Genomic DNA, 19,831 nt, shown 5'->3' with positions numbered 1-19,831 from the left:
TCTTCCAAAGATTAACCCCCAAAGTAAAGTTCATTCAAACTGTGAGGAAGGCAACATGGAGTTTGGGGGCGAAGGAAGTTCCATGCTGGTTTCTTCCTCTGCTGGTGCTTGCTAAAATGCAAATTGATCTGTTCCCTGAAAACTCAACCTCTGAGCATCACAGCAGAGGGAAATCTCCTCAAATTATCAGCTTGATGGTCCTATTTATCTTCTATATAAATTGCATCCCATTGTCTGTTCATGTACCTTGGAAATACCTTCCACGTGGCAGAACCACATTTCTTTGTCTAGAGTGTGGTAACTTTAGCCTTTCCTGGCAGACACAGTTTGATAACATAATTTTGCATGTTTGTAATTATCCTCCATACATATACCACACAATAATATTAAGGATCAGAATGTTATTAGCTTGCTGTTGCATTGTGATGCTGTTAGGGTAACAAAAGTATCCAGAACTTCTTGATGAGTGGATGTATTAAACTCTGAGAATGCAGATGGGCTATTGGTGGGTGGGTGCAGACAGAGAGGACCTATCCTGTTCGACAGCGCTTCCTGAATGTGCGTGATCTTTTCAGCAAAGTAGGATGATAGTTATTTACATTGCTTGGTGCTTAGCTCTAATGCAGACTGTAGGCATTCAGGATTAATTGAACAATTTACCACCCTAGATAGCTCCTTGTGGCAGGATTTGGCAGCCTCAGTAGAGGCCAATAGGAAAATTCTCTTGGCCAGTAATACAGGCTTAGCATAGGCTTTGAGGAATTTGTTGTTTCATACTGTCTGAATCAGCCTTTGTTTTCAGCCATCAGTGCTTGAGTTTCTGCCCCTCACTCTTCACCCACACAGGATATCTGAAAACCAAGGAGATCTGTGTGAGTGATGGCAAAGAAGGGGCCATTTGTAAGGCCGGTTTGTCAATGGCTGAGAGCACTGTAGAATGGTAATGATTCTCCAAGTCTTTGACTTGTTGTCCTTTAAGCAGATTTTAGAATTTGTTGGAGTCCTTAAGGTTAAATCAGGATCATTGGTCTTTCTTGTTGCTAGAGTGCTGGATGGTCTCTTCCCACTCCCTTAATGGGGTGATGGTGTGGCCAAGACACTGGCCGGGTTGTAATGTCTTCTATCATGATAGCTAGGCTGGAGATCATGTCCAGGGTATGACTAGCTGAGTGGGTTGGAATAGAAATGACTTGTGAAAGTCCTAGTGGGACAAGTGAGATTGAATGTTGCGGGTTTCGCATCTGCAGCCTTGTCAGTGTGAGTGCTGAAATCTCCCAGGATGGCAAGTGTGGGGTATTTCACCACTTTTATGAATCTTTTTGTCTGTGGTGGTCTCTAAATAAGCACAACATCTATGTTGGCTTTGGTTTCTATTGTCAGATGAATGAATTTAAATGAAGTTGTCTTACCTCACCTGAAGCGCCTCTCTTGCTTTTGATATTTGCAGAGATGATGAATGCAGTTCTCACCTGCTTTCTTATCCTGTCTAGGTATGTGGTGTACTGAATATCTTGGGGAGTGGGCGAGCACAGGGCCTGCAGTGTCATCCAGACAGGTCTCATTGATGAACATTATATCAAGTACTTCATCACTGATTAAGTCATGTATTGTTGGTAGTGGCAGATCTTGCATCAATCAGCATCAGCTTTAATTATACAGAGCTGTCCCCCATCATGTATCAGCAGTATCTGAATACTGAAAGTTCAGTAGTATAGTACAGAGTTCCACCACTTGATCCACCAGACTAACTACATGGAATTGTAACAGAGGAGATGTGTTTTCCTACATGAACCTGCCATTAGAGGAGGTTGAATAACACTTTGAAACAATGGGTGACCTATGCATGAATAGAAGAGTTGGTTGACAAATATCCCCCCCGGGAAAATTTTGACTTGTTGACAAAAAATAGAAAACCAAAATATTTAAATTCAGAAATGCCACCACAGTGCCTTATGGGAGTGGTAGTCCAGGTGCCTCATGTTCTCAGTCTCCTCTATAGGCTGTGTTGTTTTTCATCAGACTACAACTTCCATTATGCACCACGGTCTCCTCTTTTGGGGTTCTTATCCAGTTCTTTCTTCATGTGATATACAAAGAAGGAAATAGGCAGTGTCTTTCTCTCCCTGTCCTATTACCACAGCTAAACTGGTAACAACTGGAAGGACCCTCTACTCCTAGGAGTTCCCAGTGCAATGTATATGTGACTCATGCAGTGTTTGTGCTGTGTGTGTGTGTAATGCTGAACTGAGAGCCTTCACATTGCTCAGGGTTTGGGGCATACTACTAAATCAAGCCATACTACACAAACCACATAGAGAAAAAGGGTAATTTTCAACAGTTTATAACTAGGCTAACTTTGAATGGAATTTCATCTCCGTAGCAAAAGGCATCTCTCTGACCTCAGACCTGTTCCCCTGCCAAAATCCAAGTCCTGCCAGGAGCAATGGAGTTGTTAGAGGTTCTCAAAACAAAACAAAAAAGGTTGCAGGAATATATATTGGAAGGTGTTAGGAAACATGAATATGAGAACACTGCTTAAAACCTTTTTCTAATATGAAAGAGAGAGTGGTGAAGAGAGGGAAACAGAGGGGTCCAGCAGCAAGACTAGCAGGGTACGGGGTGGGAGAGCTGGGTTCTCTTTCTGGCTGTGAGCCCATTGGCCAGGTGGGGCAAGTAGCTTCCCCCCAGCAGCCTGGTCTTCTTTCCTCTGGCTTGTTTGTAAGGTCCCTGGGACAGGACCTGCCTCTTAGTACTGTGTGTACAGTGCCTAGCGCAAAGGCCCCCGGTCTCCACTTGGGGACGCGAGGTGCTGCTCTTGGGACCCTGGGGAAGGCTGGGAGGCCCTAAGGAAGCCAGTAGGGAAGGGAGGGCGCTGCAGACCCGCGGCCTGGGCGGTACCTGCCCGCCCTCTCACCGTCCCGCCCCTTCTGTCCCTCGCCGGCCCTGCCGGGGGGCTGCGCCTGCGCACTCGCTGGAGGGGCTGCTGCTGCTCCGTGCCCGGCGCTCGGACCCGGCTGGCGGGCGGCGGGTGAGGGGCCGGTGGCGGGGCAGAGCGATGAGCTCCCGGAAAGGTACCATCCCGGGCGGCTGCGGGAGCCCGGCAGCGGTACCGGCTCCTCCGAGGGGGGCTGAGGAAAGTACCCGCGCGCGCCCACTAACCTGTGCCCGTCTCTCCCCAGTGCTGGCCCTGCAGGCCCGGAGGCGGCGGCCCAAGCAGCCCGCGGCGGCCGGCAGGAGGGACAAGCACAAAAAGTGAGTGCGGAGCCTCGCCACCCCCATAACCCGCCGGGCCCCCCATTCCTCTAGGACGGCCCCCCCCGCAGGACTCCCCATATCCCGACGGGACATCCGGACCCCCACCATCCGTCCGGGACAGTCCCCTCACGGAGCCCCCCCTATTTCTCCCGGACAGCCTCCCCTGGGATCCCCCCATCCCTTCGGGACAGCCTCTTCTCGCGGGACCCCCCTATTTTGCCGGGATGCCATCCCATGGCACTCCCCATATCCCACCGAGTTGGGACATCCGGACTCTCTATATCCTTTGGGTACAGCCCCCTCATGGAACCCCCCATATTTCTCTGGTGCAGCCTCCCCCCTGGGGCTCCCCATATTCTTCCAGCATGGGGCTCCCCCAGGACCGTTGACATCCCTTTGGGACAGCCTTCCCCTCCCAGAACCCCCCATTCTGCTGTCATCGGGTCCCCCAGAAACCCTCACCCCCATGGGACTCCTCATATCTCGCAGGCATTGGGTCCCCCGGGAAACCTCAACATCCATCTGGGACAGCCTCCCTCCCCACAGGACTCCCCATATCCAGCTTGGATGGACCTCCCATGGGACCCCCATCTCCCTCCAGACAGCCGCCTCCGAGCCACCCCATATTCCTCTATGATAACCTCTCTTGTTCCCCCCATATCCTTCCAGGATAGCCCCCTCCAAGGGACCCTGGAACCCCCCATATCCTACTGGGGCAGGCTCTTCCATATCCTGCTGGGACAGACCTCTGTCTTTCTGGGACAGCCTCCCAGGAACTCCTAGTATTCTGTGAGGAGAGTTCTCCCAAGATTCCCCCTCTCCTCCATATTTCTCCAGAACAGCCACTCCAGGGCCCTCCCATATCCCCGCTGGGCACACTTCTCCCCTCCCATATCCCGTAGGGGAATCCCTCCTGACTTGGGGACCACCCTTCCCACCAGAACATACCCCTGCTGGGGCACCCCACAGTACCCTTAATAGTCTACTGAGAGAGATCCTCTCCTTTGCCTCATCCAGCTGGAACAGGGGGTACCCTGCCTACATAGCCCATTGGGACAGGGTATCTCTTCCCGTGCACCTATCCCTCATCCTGCTGGGACAGGACACCCTTGGACACTCTTTCATCTTTGCAGGACACATCCCTCCCATACCTCTGAGATCTGCCTGGATAGACACGACCCCCTGCCCCTCCCAATTCCCTCTAGGGGACACAAGGAGAGATGACCCCTCCCAGCGCCAGCCATAATAATCCCACTGGGATACCAGTCCGCCCCATACTTCCCTATACCTTCCCAGAGGACCGGACCAACTGGGATACCTACTCTCCCAATAGCCCCTTTTACCCTTGGGACCCACTAGAATATATGCTCTTCCATGCTTATGGTCATCCCCCATCCAGCTCTTCATATCACCCTCATATAACCCACGGCCCCATGGGCTTCTACATAAAATCCCATCAGACTTCACATGTCTTTATTAGATTACTTTTTGCCATGTTCTTTATCTGCCCCCCACCCTCCTCCCAGTGTGCCATATTCCCATGGGTCTCCTCCTAGGACATCCCTCTCATCCCCATTTTTTCTTCTGGATTTATGTAGAAATTTATAAAGAAACAGATTCAATCATTCTGGTGCAGTCTTTTCCTGCCCCTTCAGGGATGGGTAAAAGCAGCAGAGGTTTAAAACTTTTGCTGTGTTGTTCTTTAGATGTGGATAGTAGCTGTGCATCCTTATCCTGTTCTGCTTCTGCTGTATGTTTCCAATGCTGTGTGAAAAAAGCATTTTGCTTTCAGTCATATTAAACATTTTTTAATGTAAGAAACAAGGTTTTGTGGCACAGTTGTCCTATGTGGTTGGTTCCATTATTTCCAAAAAACATTTTGGGAGGAAAGTTTGTGATCATCTTATACAGAGTTTGTATGCTTTTGTTTATCACTTCAGAAACGCATATTTCTCAGGAATGATTTGATGTGTAGAAACTTTGTTACTTCTAGATTTTGTATTTTGTTTTTTACAATTTTCATGAGTCAGTATCTGTTTAGATGTGATAACTACAAAGTGGATAACTTTAACTGATGCTTCAGCAAAAAATTACAATGGTTAGTGTGCTTTTGGTGAGTGCTGCCTTGTGACTTTGTTTTGGTGAATGAATTAATTAAATGACATTATGTTAAAACATACTTTTACTGAGCACATAACTAGAATTTTTTTTTAATGTTAAACCACGGGGCAAACTGGGTGCTGGTAGGTCTGAGTGTCCAGTCAGTTGATGGCACAGTCTGTTCCTGGCCACTTGCCATACCGAGTTGGCATTTCCAGATGCAGTGCCCCAATCTATTCTGTTGCCTTGGGAAACAGTGGCTTTGCTATAGCAAACAGTTTTCATTTCTTTTCTATTGTGTATAATTTCTTGTCCCTTAACCCTTTTAGATTATCTAGTCCTTTTTCTGTGGCTTACTCTTTCGGGTAACAATATAACCTCTTAACCTAAAATTCTGAAAGATGTGTAGCGCTTTGAACATTATTGTGTAGTTTCGTCCCAAAATTTTGTTAAAACTAATATTCAGCTTGATTTCGGGAAATAATAATAATACATTGTGTGGATCTTCACATTCCCTTGGCTTGTTTTTAAACCAAACACTAGAGAATTGGGATCTCAGAATAATGCGTGGATTTGGTATGCACAACATACAAATTGCATTTATAAATCCCAGTATGTGAGGCAAGGGAGTCATCAAAGCTGTAGATAGAACTTTGTGTGAAACAGTTTGTGTTGAACTGCAGGTCTTACTTTGTAAAGAGACTGTGAAATGATAACTTCAACAGATCTTCTCCCTGTATGCTTTGTAGTAAAGATACTTGTTTAGTGTTCTTTATTTCTCAGCATTACAGAGACAACATAACTGTGGGAGAGATAGCTGGGTTCTGTTCGTCTCTCAAATTCAACTGAATTGTAAGGCCTTGTAATCCTGCTGTAGTCCTGCAATATACTAAGGACAACATTTTCAAACTTGGGTGTTTAAATTTAGCACATGGATACAAAAGTTGTTTGTGGAATCCATGCAATGTACAGTAAACATAGTAAAAAGCAGCACGTGTCTGTTGCAGTGCATTGTTCTGTTTGCTGAGACTTAGAATCATAGAATATCAGGATTGGAAGGGACCTCAGGAGGTCATCTAGTCCAACCCTCTGCTCAAATCAGGACCAATCCCCAACCAAATCATCCCAGCCAGGGCTTTGTCAAGCCTGACCTTAAAAACCTCGAAGGAAGGAGATTCCACCACCTCCCTATGTAACCCATTCCAGTGCTTCACCACCCTCCTAGTGAAAAAGTTTTTCCTAATATCCAACCTAAACCTCCCCCCCTGCAACATGAGACCATTACTCCTTGTTCTGTCATCTGGTACCACTGAGAACAGTCTAGATCCATTCTCTTTGGAACCCCCTTTCAGGTAGTTGAAAGCAGCTATCAAATCCCCCCTCATTCTTCTCTTCTGCAGACTAAACCATCCCAATTCCCTCAGCCTCTCCTCATAAGTCATGTGCTCCAGCCCTGCAATCATTTTTGTTGCCCTCCGCTGGACTCTTTCCAATTTCTCCACATTCTTCCTGTAGTGTGGGGCCCAAAACTGGACACAGTACTCCAGATGAGGCCTCACCAATGTCGAATAGAGGGGAATTATCACGTCTCTCGATCTGCTGGCAGTGTTCCTACTTATATGGCCCAAAATGCCGTTAGCCTTCTTGGCAACAAGGGCACACTGTCGACTCATATCCAGCTTCTCGTCCACTGTCACCCCTAGGTCCTTTTCTGCAGAACTGCTGCCTAGCCATTTGGTCCCTAGTCTGTAGCAGTGCATGGGATTCTTCGGTCCTAAGTGCAGGACTCTGCACTTGTCCTTGTTGAACCTCATTAAATTTCTTTTGGCCCAATCCTCTCATTTGTCTAGGTCCCTCTGTATCCTATCCCTACCCTCCAGCGTATCTACCACTCCTCCCAGTTTAGTGTCATCTGCAAACTTGCTGAGGGTGCAGTTCACGCCATCCTCCAGGTCATTAATGAAGATCTTGAACAAAATCGGCCCCAGGACCGACCCTTGGGGCACTCCGCTTGATACCAGCTGCCAACTAGACATGAGCCATTGATCACTACCCGTTGAGCCCGACAATCTAGCCAGCTTTCTATCCACCTTATAGTCCATTCATCCAGCCCGTACTTCTTTAACTTGGTGGCAAGAATACTGTGGGAGACTGTATCAAAAGCTTTGCTAAAGTCAAGGAATAACACGTCCACTGCTTTCTCCTCATCCACAGAGCCAGTTATCTCGTCATAGATGGCAATTAGGTTAGTCAGGCATGACTTGCCCTTGGTGAATCCATGCTGACTGTTCCTGATCACTTTCCTCTCCTCTAAATGTTTCATAATTGATTCCTTGAGGACCTGCTCCATGATTTTTCCAGGGACTGAGGTGAGGCTGACTGGCCTGTAGTTCCCCGGCTCCTCCTCCTTCCCTTTTTTAAAGATGGGCACTACATTAGCCTTTTTCCAGTCATCCGGGACCTCCCTGGATCACCATGAGTTTTCAAAGATAATGGCCAATGGCTCTGCAATCATATCCGCCAACTCCTTTAGCACCCTTGGATGCAGCGCATCCGGCCCCATGGACTTGTGCTCGTCCACCTTTTCTAAATAGTCCTGAACCACTTCTTTCTCCACAGAGGGCTTGTCATCTCCTCCCCATATTGTGCTGCCCAGTGCAGCAGTCTGGGAGCTGACCTTGTTTGTGAAGACAGAGAGAAAAAAATCATTAAGTACATTAGCTTTTTCCGCATCCTCTATCACTAGGTTGCCTCCCTCATTCAGTAAGGCGCCCACACTTTCCTTGACTTTCTTCTTGTTGCAATATCTCATCCTAGGAAATCATTCTAGGATGCAACCATTGGCTTTCTGAAATAGGAAATGCTCCAGAAGCTGTAACATTTCATATAGGGCCACTGTGAGGTAGGTGTGTTGGAACTAAATATGTTGATTTAGATATCAAGACATCAATCTCTGAATTCCTTGATGAACTCAGAATTTGCCAACATCCAGTGCTTCTGTGATGAATTGTGAGAACCTGCTCATCAGGCACTAAATAGTTAAATTAGTAAAGAGATATGCCATGCAGAAGGTTAAATCTGAAGTAATTGTATTACATTTATGTAAAACTCTACATTGTCTTCAGTAGGACAGTTGCTTTTATAACTATAGGCTGGTTCAGCATAGGTCCACTAAAAATGCATTATTTCAATTTGCCTTTTCAGGCAGAGGCACTCCTTTTCACATGCAGTTGGATTGGAGGGTGAATCCATCCTGGTGAAGGGCAGGAGGCATTAGTGTGCTGCAGTGGAGTGTCCCATATTTTGTTCTGATTTTTCTATTTTATTTTCCTATGCTGTTTTCTAAAAAAGTCTATAGAATAATGTAAACTGCATGGCCAGGGTCTGTCTGACCGTGGATTTTGAAAGGGGTTTCTCCCATCCATCTTCCACTGGCTTTCCTCTCCAGAAGAGGACAGCTGGAGTGGAAGCTATTTCCCTTCTCATTTATTTATTTTTTTCAGCTACAGCAAAGTATCATGGAATGGGGGAGAGTATCTCACAATCTCTGTTCAAACAAAATAAATCGGGTGGATAGCAATGGCAAGTTTTAACCATTGGACACTCAAGAACTACAAGCTATGGAATGTGCAGTAGATAAAATAAGGTGGTCAGTCCAGTCCTCTGACAATGTATCTTTCATGAATTCTTAAATTTTCTAATAGATAAGATCTTTATATCTGGCCACATGCCAGTTTGCTTATTACAATATGAAAATATACTTTTTGATCACTTCAGTAAAATTTGCCTTGGATTGTAGGTTGGATGGGGAGCAGAACTGTCTATGGCCTTACATAGATTATCAAGACAAAGTGTGAATACTGGATTCTGAAGGGTCTCCCACTTCCAATGATAAATGCTCCATACTCTGCATGTTAGTTGCTCTTCTGCATGATTAAGCTTGTCTCAGATAAAAGTTTCAGTCCAAATTTAGGATATGTTGTGTCTGCTGATATTCTGGTGTGGTAGAGAGGCTGTTAGCCACAAAGTTTAGTCTGCCTAGTTAAGTCAGAGGCATAGCTAGAGAAGTGAATTGTTTCACCATTCTGTTACTATTGGGTTGAAGGAAAAGATCCACGATATCTTTTTATGCTAATGACTGTCTCCATTTTCTCCTCCAGTGGCAACCTGCTTCTCCAATTGAGGAGCAATAAACTTGAGACCATTGTTGTCTGGTCTGTTTGTAAACAGAGCTGGCTTTTTGCATTGGTTTAAAAACCTATTTATTTTAGTTAAAAATATCCTTAACTTTTTGCATGACTACTATTTTTGAGTTTGGTCTACATTGGCTGAGGCAGTCAATGGCGCACAGAATGGATTGATTTATTTTACCCTCAACTAATGTTCCCCAGCATAGCAGTGGATGTTTCATGCCTCATGCAACAGATCCTGTACTCTCAGCTGATCCACACTGGAGAAACACATAAAGCAGGGGTCGGCAACCTTTCAGAAGTGGTATGCCGAGTCTTCATTTATTCACTGTAATTTAAGGTTTTGCTTGCAGTAATACATTTTAATGTTTTTAGAAGGTCTCTTTCTATAAGTCTATAATATATAACTAAACTATTGTTGTATGTGAAGTAAATAAGGTTTTTAAAATGTTTAAGAAGCTTCATTTAAAATTAAATTAAAATGCAGAGCCCCCCAGACCGGTGGCCAGGACCCGGGCAGTGTGAGTGCCACTGAAAATCAGCTCGTGTGCTGCCTTTGGCACACGTGCCATAGGTTGCCTACCCCTGACATAAAGTAAACAGATCAGCACAATGGAAGAATGGATAATACCAAGTTTTCTGAACCCGTATGTACTGAAAAATACCACATCATACTGACCAATGTCAAATAAGGTTCCCCCTATCTTCCCTTCAGCCAGAAGAGATGGTCCTTACACCATGCTCCAAAGATGATCTTTCATGATCTGTCAGATCAAATAGAGAGGTTCTGGAGATAAGAGGTGTCCAAGAAAAATTGCCCTACTTCCACTATTATTTTAATCTCCTGGACTGCCTGCTGTGTACTAGATACTGTGCAAATATAAAAGAAGGGATATTTCTTGTTCTGAAGGGCTTGTCATCTAAAAAGCTACAGACAATGGGTTCAGCATAAAGTAAAGTAGCCCCGGCCTATCAGAAGGAGCAGTTTAGCTGTTTTAGTCTTATAGAAATTGGCTGAGGCGCTTTCTGGAACGCTAATGTTAATTTTTAATATATTGTGAAAAACTGGGGAAAAGGAAGCTAATGTTATGTCAATATTTAAAAAGGACTTACGGGATGATCAGGATAATTATAGGTTGGTCAGCCAAACGCTGATCTCGTGCAAAAGAATGAGACAGCTGTTGTGGGACTTTGTTGTTAAAAGATGGAAACATAATACCAGCCAGCCTGGTTTCATGGAAAATAGAAATTAACTCAGCATTCGTTTCCTCTTTATACACATCTCTATCATAACAACACTCAAAAGTGTGCTGAGATCTTCAAAGACATAAAGTAAGGCAGGACAGCTCAGAAGACCTCACAAAAATAACCAAATGTAAATGAAGGATTGGCAAAAAAGATGTATCACTTATTTTTGCATCCCTTTATCCCTTCTAATCCTGCCTAGCTCTCATCTTTTACTTTTTCCTCCCTATACTATCATTTCAACAATTATTTATATTGCAGTAGTCTCTAGAGGCCACACTCAGGATTGGGGCACCACTGTGCTAAACAATTTTAAAAAATGTATACATTTCTCTCCCCCTAACTTTAGTCTTGTACTCAGTGTTCTATCCATTCCTAAATTTAATTCTTTATTTTACAATTGACATCACCTTCTGTCCATTTCAACTGACTTACCCAGCCTCCTGTTCTCCCCTGTTATTTTTCCACACAATCCCTAACTTCACTCTCTGGTTCCTCCTCATGGCTCTGCGAACCATCATCTCTCTAAAAAGTTCAAAGAGGAGTGGCTTTGTTAATGTTTCTGGAGCACTGGTGTTGTGAACAATTGTGCTTGCCGCTGTCTAAACTGCGAAGGTGCCCACGGCGTCTGAGCCCCACCCTTGGGAGTTACTGTCCAGATGGTGTATGGAAGGTAAGGTAGAAGGGCAAGAATGGGCTAACATATTACATACCTTATTGTAACATTATTACATTACAACAATCTATATGTACTGTAACATGGCAAAATTGCAATCTGACAAATTTTTGTTTAGCAGTGTTTGGGAAGACTGAGATTTTCAGACTAAATGTGTACTTAAGGTTAGTGAAAGGTACTCTATACAAATAGTATCTTCTTACTGCATTGCATATTTTCTAAATGTTTCATAGACTTTTAGCCAATAGCTGTTCTTGATGATAATGGGGAGTCAGGTTGCTGAAACTCAGTGTGTTCATTAGAAATGTACCCCTAGGTTTTGCTCATGTCATGCTTGTCCCTTTTCAGCAAATAATTTGGCAACTTTTGATTTGGTATAGAAATTCTGGATAAAGAACAAATGTGTTTCACTAAAATGTCATGTTTAGTGTCACTTCTGAGATGGTCTTATTTGGAGGGTGCCTGTAAAAAGCAATCTTGAAGAAATCTCTAACTCTTGAGAAATAAAACTGCTTATTGACGGTGTAGTTGTTTCACAGTTTTTCTCATCCAAAAAGCTATCATTAAAAACACTAACTTTTCTAAGTTACGGGAGACTGAGTTTTTCTTTGTCCTCAGAGATAGGAAAATAACATTGATTTTAAACTATGGTATTGAGTGTCTCGTGATCATTTTAGAATTCTGGCAAACAGTAGGCAAACCATGCATTGACTATAGCCCAGGGATGTTTAAGTCCTTGGTTTTGTTTTTGTTTGATTTTTGTAATCTTTCTGTTGTCGTTGCTGCAGTGATAAAAGCCAGAATTTGTACATTTACAAAATCTGCGTGTTAATTTGTAATATTGGAATCACTTATATGAAATCTAGCAAACACAAACCTTAGTAAAAATGTTACCATATTGTCAGTATATTTTGTTAATTGTTCAAAAGAGTTGCGTTTCCCTTGTGCCATTTCTTGAAACAGTTGCCATTTTCGCTTTTCTCTTTCTCCCTTGGCCTTGACCTAACCAGTTTTACAATGGAATTTGATGAATTTATAAACGGGATTATATGACTGTGATAGCAGGGAACTGGACTTGATTACCTGAGAGGTTCTTTTCAGTCCTATTTTCCTTTTCTGCCTTCTCGTCTCATCTTTTGTTCATATATTCCCCCCCCGTTTGTCATCTTTACTTCTTTGTTTCCCCGTCACTCACCTGAAGGTGACGTGCTACATGGGGACGCTACTAGTGGCCCCTTGTGGGCTGTATATTTTTGTGGCAAAGTGCAACAGGAGTAGAGAAGAGAACGTTAGGCTGTGAGCTGAGCTTGCAGCCCTATATGCTTGAGGTGCGCCTGTTTTGTGCTGTGCCTCCCTTAAAGGTTGCTACAAGTGCTGGAAGCATATTAACAGAGGAGTTTATAGGACAAATCCAGTGTGATGTATTTTTCCTCTATTCCTTCTTTTCTCTGCACTGGCTCTTCCTCTTCCAGACTGTTCAAGTAGGGAAACAATGCCTTATTGTATGCATTTACATAGTGGAGCAGAGTTAAAGTTGCTGTGGGATCCTTAATTCTGAATTTCCTGACTTTTCCTTCATTAAAATCTCAACCTAATTATTGCTTTAACATAGTCTTTGTATATAACTTACTTTATTCTGGCACAAAAAAATTATATTTAAATTGGCTTAGGTGATTTAACCCAGAGACATACACTACATAATTAACTGAAAACCTTTAAGATGAGGTATGAATAGTCCACACAATTTATACATCAGAGAGATAAAATACTGATGTAAAATTTTAGCTGGCACATTTCAAAAATAGACTGACCTATGAGCCACACTATGCACTTACGAATGCTTTCATTATCCCCATTACTAACTATGTACTTCATAATACAGCAGCAGACTGGTAAATTCTTAAAGGTAAAATCTGTAGAAAAATATTAATCTGGGAATAAATCTTACAGTATGAAGTAAACATCTTTGTAAACCTTCAGAACGGACTAATCCTGCGAGAGTTTTGTTATGAAACTTTCACCAGAATAGTGTTAAGTTATGCAGTTTCAGATCATAAATATAATAAGGTCCTATCCTCTTTCTTTAGACCAGTATATCAATGGCTCATCAGTATGCTTTTTTTCTACTTTGCATATTCAGAAATATTTTCACAGCTAATGTGTAATTTTCTGTTAAATGCTCCAGAAAAGGGTGAGAGAGAAGCTCACATTGACATAATTTAGTAGTGTTTTGCTTTAGCAAAGTTTAGGCTCATGTATAGGGAAGCATGAATGTGACTACTGGAACTATCCAAAGTAAGTGTTTTTTGGAAAATTTTGTACTTAGGCAGATTTTTTAGTTTTATATGTGTTATTTCATAGCTGATATTTATTTTTGTTATTTATGACAGTGTCCCTCTGAATGGCCTCTTGTTTCTCTTTAGGTAAGATGTATTGAACGCAGACCAAAATAGTCTAAATTACTTGCTTACCTGTAATTACATCAACACTTGCATGTATAACATGCATGTAAGCTTTTTCTATTTCTTTTTCTTACAAAAGAATATACAACCCATAATAAGGGAGCAAACATATGCAAATTGAGGAAACAGTATCAGAGAAAGTAAAATTTTCATAGTGTGTTTAATACTCTCTAAATAAGATAGAGAAAATTTTATTCTCAAACCACAGATCTGCTTGTCTTTAGGAGCTTTGACATTTTGCCAATTGCTCATACCTTCAAATAGGGTGTCTTCCAAAGTAGTTTGACCTCTCTGTGGCTCTTTGGAGTTATGGGTATGCACATCTCAATCTCTCCTCCTCTGGGGCTCATGCTGTTAATTAAGGACCAAATTCAGCCTTCAACTAACAGACTCTGCATGTCACCAGACCTTCACCACTATTCCACTCGATCACATGTATAGGGCCCTTTGTTTTCGGTTTCTATTTTATTTAATTTTTCCTGGAAATTTATCTGTGTTTATTACTACAACAAAAACAGGTGAAAATCGGTGGAAAAACTATTAATATATTTTGTGAGTAAATATTGGGGTTTATTTTGATGGAAGGATGGGGAAAAAAGTATTCAGTAGATTATGCTTTGATGAATGGAATTCAATGTGGTTTGCAGTAGTACTTAAACAGAACTCAAAATACAATGCCACCTCTGAGTTTAAGAAAACAATATATCTCTAATACCTAAATAAAACTTCTCATTTGTATAAACAGTTTACTGTTGTAGACTTAGAACTATTAATTTATAAATATTTACATTTAATAATTGGGCTACACCATTTGCAGTGCATACACACAACTTCATCCTTTTCTCCTTTTTTTTAAACTTTCAAATACTTCCTTGTGTTCTGAAACGTATTCTGATACAAATTTTCGTTTTCTTCCCATTTTAGTATGTCAGATCTTTAAACCGTAATCTGCTAACAGCTTGAAATATGTACGTGATGGGTCTGAGATTCATCAGTATGTTCAGATGCACATGGACTTTAGAGCTTTCATGTGTGCCTTTTTGTTTGCGTGTATCTTCTAGACCATACATAACCTTACTTCAACACGTGGCTTTGCATATACACACACAGACTAATGTATTATCGTAATACATATATTTTCTTTGAATGATACAAAAGGTGGAAATTGGAGGGAAAAAAAAGAATACTTTTCTGTAAAACCTGGGATTTTTTCGGTAAAAATTGGTTTAAACTGAAAACGAAGGGGCTTACACATATAGTTGCTTATTGAGTCATAACTTTTTCTAGTGATATGGGCTAATATTCAGAGGCCTTGGTATTGTGTGTGACACAACGGGTGCTTGGGGTAGCCCTCTCTGGAATTGCGAAGGTTAGGGCAGGCTGCAAAAGGGAGAGCAGATACTCCCAAGACTGGTGGGTAACACTGAAGTTAAACTCTGCAGCCAGTCACAAACTGTGCTTCTGATCCCCCACACTGGTTATCAAGAAGCTAAAAAATTAAACCACACAGCCCTCTTTATTGCATTCCAATTCTCTGGCTCTCAATCAGCTCCTAGGTCCAGTACAGTGAGAAGTTGTTTAAAAACTCTGCCCACTATACCAAAATGTTCTTCTGACCCCAAAGGGTCAGCCATGTTGCCAGGTCAATATTAGTTTGGATCTTACTCAAAATACTATGCTGCGAGCCAATCCTTTAAACTAAAGGTTTATTATAAAGAAAAAAGAAAGAACAGGAAGAGAGTTATTAAATGGTAAAGCAATCAGATACATATAGAGTCTTCAAAATCCATATATCAGGTTCTTAGCAGTATTGGTAACTTTGCTGGCTTGAAAATCCCTCTGGAACACATGCACAGCTTGGATGGGTCATTCAGTCATTTGTTCAGAGCTTCATTTGTAGAAAAGTTGTAAGAAGCAGGAATAAGGACAAAATGGAGATGATGCAGCTGCCCTTTATATTCCTTTTTGCCATATGGCTTGTGCTTCCTGTGTCCCAAACACAAACTTCACAGCACATGGCATTGAAAGGCCTTAGAGTTCTGTTCATAGGCATGCCCCTGCATGGCTTGCTGACTCATAAGGTGCAGTCCTTGTCTCCTTCTCCTTTCAATGGGTTCATTGTACAGCTGATATCCCATCAAGCAGGCCTCGTGCTGATGCCAATCTGGGGGTGTCACCCAGAAACACAGCACAAGTTTGGAAATACAGATATATCATACATATCTATAATTCATAATACAAAGGTGAAACATATAAACAAGATTATCATACTTGGCAAATTATAATATTTTCACAGATACCTCACACGGCATATCGGGACAGATTCCTTGCAATTTTAAAATAATTTTATATTATTGGTATCAATAATATCATAAAGTGTCCCACATAGTTCATAAAGCATCACATTGTTTTAAAACTCCTCCATTAGTGAAGAAAGACAAAATTATTTTAAATTTGAAATGAATTGACTGCTCATGTTATATTTGGACTTAACACCCATGAAAGTACTCTGCTTTCCACAGGACTAGCATAGCACAGGCCATAATACTGTAAGATGCTGTGCATTGATCCACTGGTTTGATTCACTGCTGATGTGGAATCACTACCAGTTAGAAGAGAGGAGTTCAGTCTCTTCCACATCCATTCACTCCTTAGCCTTTCCATTTAGCCACTACAAGAGTGCCAATTTTGATGGTGATAATTGTGATATGGACACCCGTCTACTAGGGTAAGTTGAGAGCATCAGTTAGTTTCATCTAGTCTACCAAACATCTATTAAAGAATTACTTTTGGCTCGCCAGTCTGGATCAGTGACCCAGAAGTAAAATACTCCATTCCCAGTCTCTTCAGCTATGCGGTCTTCAATAAGACTGTCATGAACCGGGGTGGCCAAACTACTGACCTGCTGAGCCTCATACCACAATCTTCAGAAGTTCGAGAGCCAGGGCACATCTGCTGGGAATCGGGGCTTCAGCACCCTGGGAGTCGCCTGCCGGGGCTTGGGGTTTCAGCCCTGCTCCTGCTGAAGCCCTGAGCCCCGGCAGGAGTTCCCCGCGGGGGTGAAGCATCTAGTCCCCCGTCCCTGCTGGGCATAAGGTCCCGAGCTCCCCTGACCAAGTCTGGTAGGTGGAGTGTATGTGTGTAGGCTCTGCGAGCCACACTGTTGCCGGCCCAGAGGATTCCCAGGGGGCAACAGGGTTCATTGCCCGGTGTGCGCCGCACCAATAGACACACCAGGGTGGAGAAGCAAATGAAGTTTATTCGAGATCCCGAAAAGGCACTCGGGAGACCAGCATGTCTCAAATCATAAGCGCAGCAAATACAAGCAAGTTTTCCCTTTTATATTCCAAGTTGTTTTCAGTAAGCCTTTTGTTCTGGTTTCTTCCTACCCCTCCCTCCCCGACAACAGTTACAGCAGGCAGTACATTAGAACAGTTCCCGTTCGCATGCTTATCTTCGACCTTGCAAGCTCTACACACTAGGCCTTTCCCTCCTCTCTTTCCCCCGCATTATCACTACTTTTTCTGTTAGTGTGAGCAAAACTGCAGCTGTCTGCTAGAAAAAGCTGACCATTACATATTCTGCTTCAGCATTAAGCTGTGAGCATGTAGGTAGGTTAAAGTTCACAAGATGGAGTTACTGTGGCTCACTTAGGCCCAGAGCAGGGGAGTTTCATCGGCACTTATGGCCTTCCACTTCCCCGAGTTACCTGGTAGCTATGCCTAGTGACGTCAACAACACTTTAACTGCAAAAGAGCCGCATGTGGCTCACAAGCCACAGTTTGGCCACCTCTGATCTAGAAAGTAGGGTAAAGTTATCTATTTGGGAGTCTCATCCTCTTTTTTCCTATTTTCTAATAGTAAGGGTGCATAAGTATTATTGAGAAGTGACTACAGTACAGTAATTGAGAATGCTGAATTGGAGACCGAAGACCATTGTGATGTCACAAGAACACGATGATGCAGAAAGTCAAATGATATCGCTCAGTGTACTAATATTGAGAAATAAAATAGTTAATGTATTTCCTTTTTATGTTTTATTTTTTCAATATATAGAAAAATAAGAGTCAGTTTTCTTGTGTGATGTGGACATATTTAAAATGTAGGTATAGGCTGGAGTGCGTGTACTTTCTGCAAATTAGTCATATAGATCCAATATTTGTCAGAATTGGCAGTAAAACTGTTTGGGTTATATTTTCCTCTAAATCCAGAAAACTTAATGCATATAAATACAATTAATTTTATCAGAGGAAGAATATATTTTTAGACTCATTCTGAGATCTTAATTCTACTCTCATCATAATCTCTTGTACACCTCTACCCCGATATAATGTGGTCCTATGTAACGCGAATTCGGATATAACTGGGTAAAGCAGCGCTCCGGGGGATGGGGCTGCTTTACCTTGTTATATATGAATTCGTGTTACCGCAAGCGGTTCCTCTCCGCCCACCCATTACTTGCTGCGGCCCTCCCCAGGGCCCCCGCCCCAGCTCACCTCCGCGTCCTCCCATGAGCGTGCCGCAGCTCCACTTCTCCTCCCTCCCAGGATTGCTGCGCCAATCAGCTGTTTGGCTCGGCAAGCCTGGGAGGGAGGAGAAGTGGAGCTGCGGCGCACTCATGGAAGGAGGCGGAGGCGAGCTGAGGCAGGGGGGCTGCAGCAAGTAAGGGGGGGGGCGCAGAGGAACCTCTCCCTGCCCCAGCTCACCTCCGCTCCGCCGCCTCCTCTTCCCACGAGCACGCCGCTCAGCTCCGCTTCTCCCTCCCTCCCAGGCTTGCTGCGCCAAACAGCTGATTGGCGCGGCAAGCCTGGGATGGAGGGCGGAGAAGCGGAGCTGCGGCACGCTCGTGGGAGGCGGCAGAATGGGGGGGCCTGGGGAGGGCTGCAGCAAGTAATGGGGGCATAGAGGAACCGCTCCCCGCTCCAGCTCATCTCCGCCTCCTCCCCTGAGCACGCTGTCGCCGCTCCGCTTCTCTCCCCTCACCCCCTCCAGGTTTGCCGGGCCAAACAGCTGATTGGTGCGGCAAGCCTGGAAGGGAGGGAGGGAGAAGCGGAGCGGTGGCAACGCGCTCAGGGAGGAGGCGGAGGCAGAGCGGAGGTGAGCTGGGGCAGGGAGCATTTCCTCTCCCTACCCCGATATAATGCGGTCTCACCTATAACACGGTGAGATTTTTTGGCTCCCAAGGACCGCGTTATATCGGGGTAGAGGTGTATATATCAATGCTGAATGTGCAAATTTTATATCTCTTAGACCACTGGTGGTAAAATGAGAACATGATTTGAAAACTAGATTTGGAAAAGGTCAGTGGGTCTGCATTTATTTTCTGGTAATATTTTATTCAAGGAAATGCTCAACAATGTTATCACCCTATAAAGTAGGAATGCAGGCAGTTTGGTAAATGGTTTGAAAGGCTTCACCGTAGCTTCATCTTTCTGTCATGTGCAACTTTGTACAGAAATGCACCTCAAGGTTCCGCAACTGATACCTAACAGACTTGGAGATTCTGCTTTTCAGGGCTCCCATAGGATGGATTTATAGACTGCCCTTCCTCCTTTTGGCCTTAGATAAAGCTCCAATCAGGATGAAGAATATTTTGTTACCTCCCTCCCTCAGCAGCATCTCTCCCTCTGGCTCACAAATCTATTCTCTTCTACAGAACCAGAAAACAGAGCTCTGGCTGACACTTAAAATTTATATTGACCTTGGTACATTGTGCAGAGGTATGAAAAATTCACACCCTGTAGCACCATAGTTAAGCAGACCTAACGCTGGTGTTGATACATCTAGGTCAACAGAAGAATTCAGCTCAGGGAGGTGGATCTACACTGATAGGAAAATCCCTTCCATTGAGGTAGGAAGCATCTATACCAGAGGTGGGCAAACTATGGCCCACAGACCACATC

The 19,831-nt window shown here is 43.5% G+C and overlaps 1 protein-coding gene across 9 annotated transcripts in view; it reads left to right on the top strand.

Moving 5' to 3' along the window:
* The first annotated feature begins 2,951 nt into the window (after positions 1-2,951).
* SRPK2 (SRSF protein kinase 2) overlaps positions 2,952-19,831 on the top strand; it is a 280,377-nt gene continuing 263,497 nt past the window's right edge. For 3 of the 9 annotated variants that reach the window (XM_034766274.1, XM_034766332.1, XM_034766324.1), the window contains exon 1: positions 11,286-11,463. In XM_034766274.1, coding sequence (XP_034622165.1) covers positions 11,457-11,463 — 7 coding nt within the window. In that variant the 5' untranslated portion in view covers positions 11,286-11,456. Of the gene's footprint in view, positions 3,072-3,179; positions 3,253-11,285; positions 11,464-19,831 lie in introns of those variants that run through there. The other 6 variants (XM_034766342.1, XM_034766285.1, XM_034766305.1 and 3 more) reach the window with 5 other exon arrangements.

This window comes from Trachemys scripta, chromosome 1, assembly GCF_013100865.1.
Source record: "Trachemys scripta elegans isolate TJP31775 chromosome 1, CAS_Tse_1.0, whole genome shotgun sequence".
Lineage (NCBI taxonomy): Eukaryota > Metazoa > Chordata > Testudines > Emydidae > Trachemys > Trachemys scripta.
This window is presented reverse-complemented; position numbering and strand designations above follow the sequence as displayed.